A 2,500-nucleotide genomic window follows, 5' to 3' on the forward strand; every position below is an offset into this window, starting at 1 on the left:
CCCCTCCCCCTCCCTCCCGACTCCCCCTCCCCCCCTAAATGCTCTCTATTTCATTCCCTCCCACCGCAGGCTCCTCCCACAACAAGGCACAGCTCCTGATGCTGAAGGGCAAGGCCCTCAACGTGGTGGCGGACTACAGCACCAAGGCGGAGGAGTCTCTGTCCAAGGCCGTCAAGTTAGACCCGGGCCTGGTGGAGGCCTGGAACCAGCTGGGTGAGGTGTACTGGAAGAAGGGGGACATCGGAGCGGCCAAAACCTGCTTCTCTGGAGCACTCAACCACGTAAGGGAATGGGGGCGGGACGCGTCTCTTCAGGGGGTTGTGGGGGAGGGGGGGCTGTCTCATGAGGAGGTGGGCGACAGCGAGCACAGCGGATCTCAAGGTACAGCCACTCTGCACCTTGTCGTGGCAACCTCGTAATAATGGGGAGGAAGAGCTGCAGCAGTTAATACACAGCTCATCTGGAGCACTGCATCCAGGTCTGGTCAGTCCACCGGTGGAGCCAGAGTGAGTACCTTCAGGGGAGGGGAACCAGTGAGTGTAGAACTGAACCCAGCCAGAGTGAGTACCTTCAGGGGAGGGGAACCAGTGAGTGTAGAACTGAACCCAGCCAGAGTCAGTACCTTCAATAAAAGAGAGAGAGAGAGAGAGAGAGAGACTGAATCCAGCCAGAGTGAGTACCATCAGGGGAGGGGAACCAGTGAGTGTAGAACTGAACCCAGCCAGAGTCAGTACCATCAGGGGAGGGGAACCAGTGAGTGTAGAACTGAACGCAGCCAGAGTCAGTACCTTCAGGGGAGGGGAACCAGTGAGTGTAGAACTGAACCCAGCCAGAGTCAGTACCTTCAATAGAGAGAGAGAGAGAGACTGAATCCAGCCAGAGTGAGTACCTTCAATAGAGAGAGAGAGAGAGAGAGACTGAACCCAGCCAGAGTGAGTACCTTCGATAGCGAGAGAGAGAGACTGAACCCAGCCAGAGTGATTACCTTCGATAGCGAGAGAGAGAGAGAGAGAGACTGAACCCAGCCAGAGTGAGTACCTTCGATAGAGAGAGAGAGAGACTGAATCCAGCCAGAGTGAGTACCTTCGATAGAGAGAGAGAGAGAGAGACTGAATCCAGCCAGAGTGAGTACCTTCGATAGAGAGAGAGAGAGAGAGAGACTGAATCCAGCCAGAGTGAGTACCTTCGATAGAGAGAGAGAGAGAGACTGAATCCAGCCAGAGTGAGTAACTTCGATAGATAGAGAGAGAGAGAGAGAGAGAGAGACTGAATCCAGCCAGAGTGAGTACCTTCGATAGATAGAGAGAGAGAGAGAGAGAGAGACTGAATCCAGCCAGAGTGAGTACCTTCGAGAGAGAGAGAGAGAGAGAGAGAGAGAGAGACTGAATCCAGCCAGAGTGAGTACCTTCGAGAGAGAGAGAGAGAGAGAGAGACTGAATCCAGCCAGAGTGAGTACCTTCGAGAGAGAGAGAGAGAGAGAGGGAGAGAGAGAGACTGAATCCAGCCAGAGTGAGTACCTTCGATAGAGAGAGAGAGAGACTGAATCCAGCCAGAGTGAGTACCTTCGATAGAGAGAGAGAGAGAGAGAGAGACTGAATCCAGCCAGAGTGAGTACCATCAGGGGAGGGGAACCAGTGAGTGTAGAACTGAACCCAGCCAGAGTCAGTACCTTCGATAGAGAGAGAGAGAGAGAGAGAGAGAGAGACTGAATCCAGCCAGAGTGAGTACCTGAGAGAGAGAGAGAGAGAGAGACTGAATCCAGCCAGAGTGAGTACCTTCGATAGAGAGAGAGAGAGAGAGACTGAACCCAGCCAGAGTGAGTACCATCAGGGGAGGGGAACCAATGAGTGTAGAACTGAACCCAGCCAGAGTCAGTACCTTCAGGGGAGGGGAACCAGTGAGTGTAGAACTGAACCCAGCCAGAGTCAGTACCTTCAGGGGAGGGGAACCAGTGAGTGTAGAACTGAACCCAGCCAGAGTCAGTACCTTCAATAGAGAGAGAGAGAGAAAGAGAGAGACTGAACCCAGCCAGAGTCAGTACCTTCGATAGAGAGAGAGGGAGAGAGAGAGAGAGAGAGAGAGAGAGACTGAATCCAGCCAGAGTGAGTACCATCAGGGGAGGGGAAGCAGTGAGTGTAGAACTGAACCCAGCCAGAGTCAGTACCTTCAATAGAGAGAGAGAGAGAAAGAGAGAGACTGAACCCAGCCAGAGTCAGTACCTTCAATAGAGAGAGAGAGAGAAAGAGAGAGACTGAACCCAGCCAGAGTCAGTACCTTCAATAGAGAGAGAGAGAGAAAGAGAGAGACTGAACCCAGCCAGAGTCAGTACCTTCGATAGAGAGAGAGGGAGAGAGAGAGAGAGACTGAATCCAACCAGAGTGAGTACCTTCGATAGAGAGAGAGAGAGAGAGAGAGACTGAATCCAGCCAGAGTGAGTACCTTCGATAGAGAGAGAGAGAGACTGAATCCAGCCAGAGTGAGTACCTTCGAGAGAGAGAGA

General features: G+C 52.9%; 1 protein-coding gene across 1 annotated transcript in view; it reads left to right on the forward strand.

Moving 5' to 3' along the window:
- Positions 1-38: 38 nt before the first annotated feature.
- The window catches only part of ttc5 (tetratricopeptide repeat domain 5), a 104,992-nt gene continuing 102,530 nt past the window's right edge, over positions 39-2,500 (forward strand). The window contains exon 1 of the mRNA XM_070866757.1: positions 39-281. Within this exon, the coding sequence (XP_070722858.1) occupies positions 39-281 (243 nt within the window). The remainder of the gene's footprint in view (positions 282-2,500) is intronic.

Source organism: Pristiophorus japonicus, chromosome 23 (genome assembly GCF_044704955.1).
Source record: "Pristiophorus japonicus isolate sPriJap1 chromosome 23, sPriJap1.hap1, whole genome shotgun sequence".
NCBI lineage: Eukaryota > Metazoa > Chordata > Chondrichthyes > Pristiophoridae > Pristiophorus > Pristiophorus japonicus.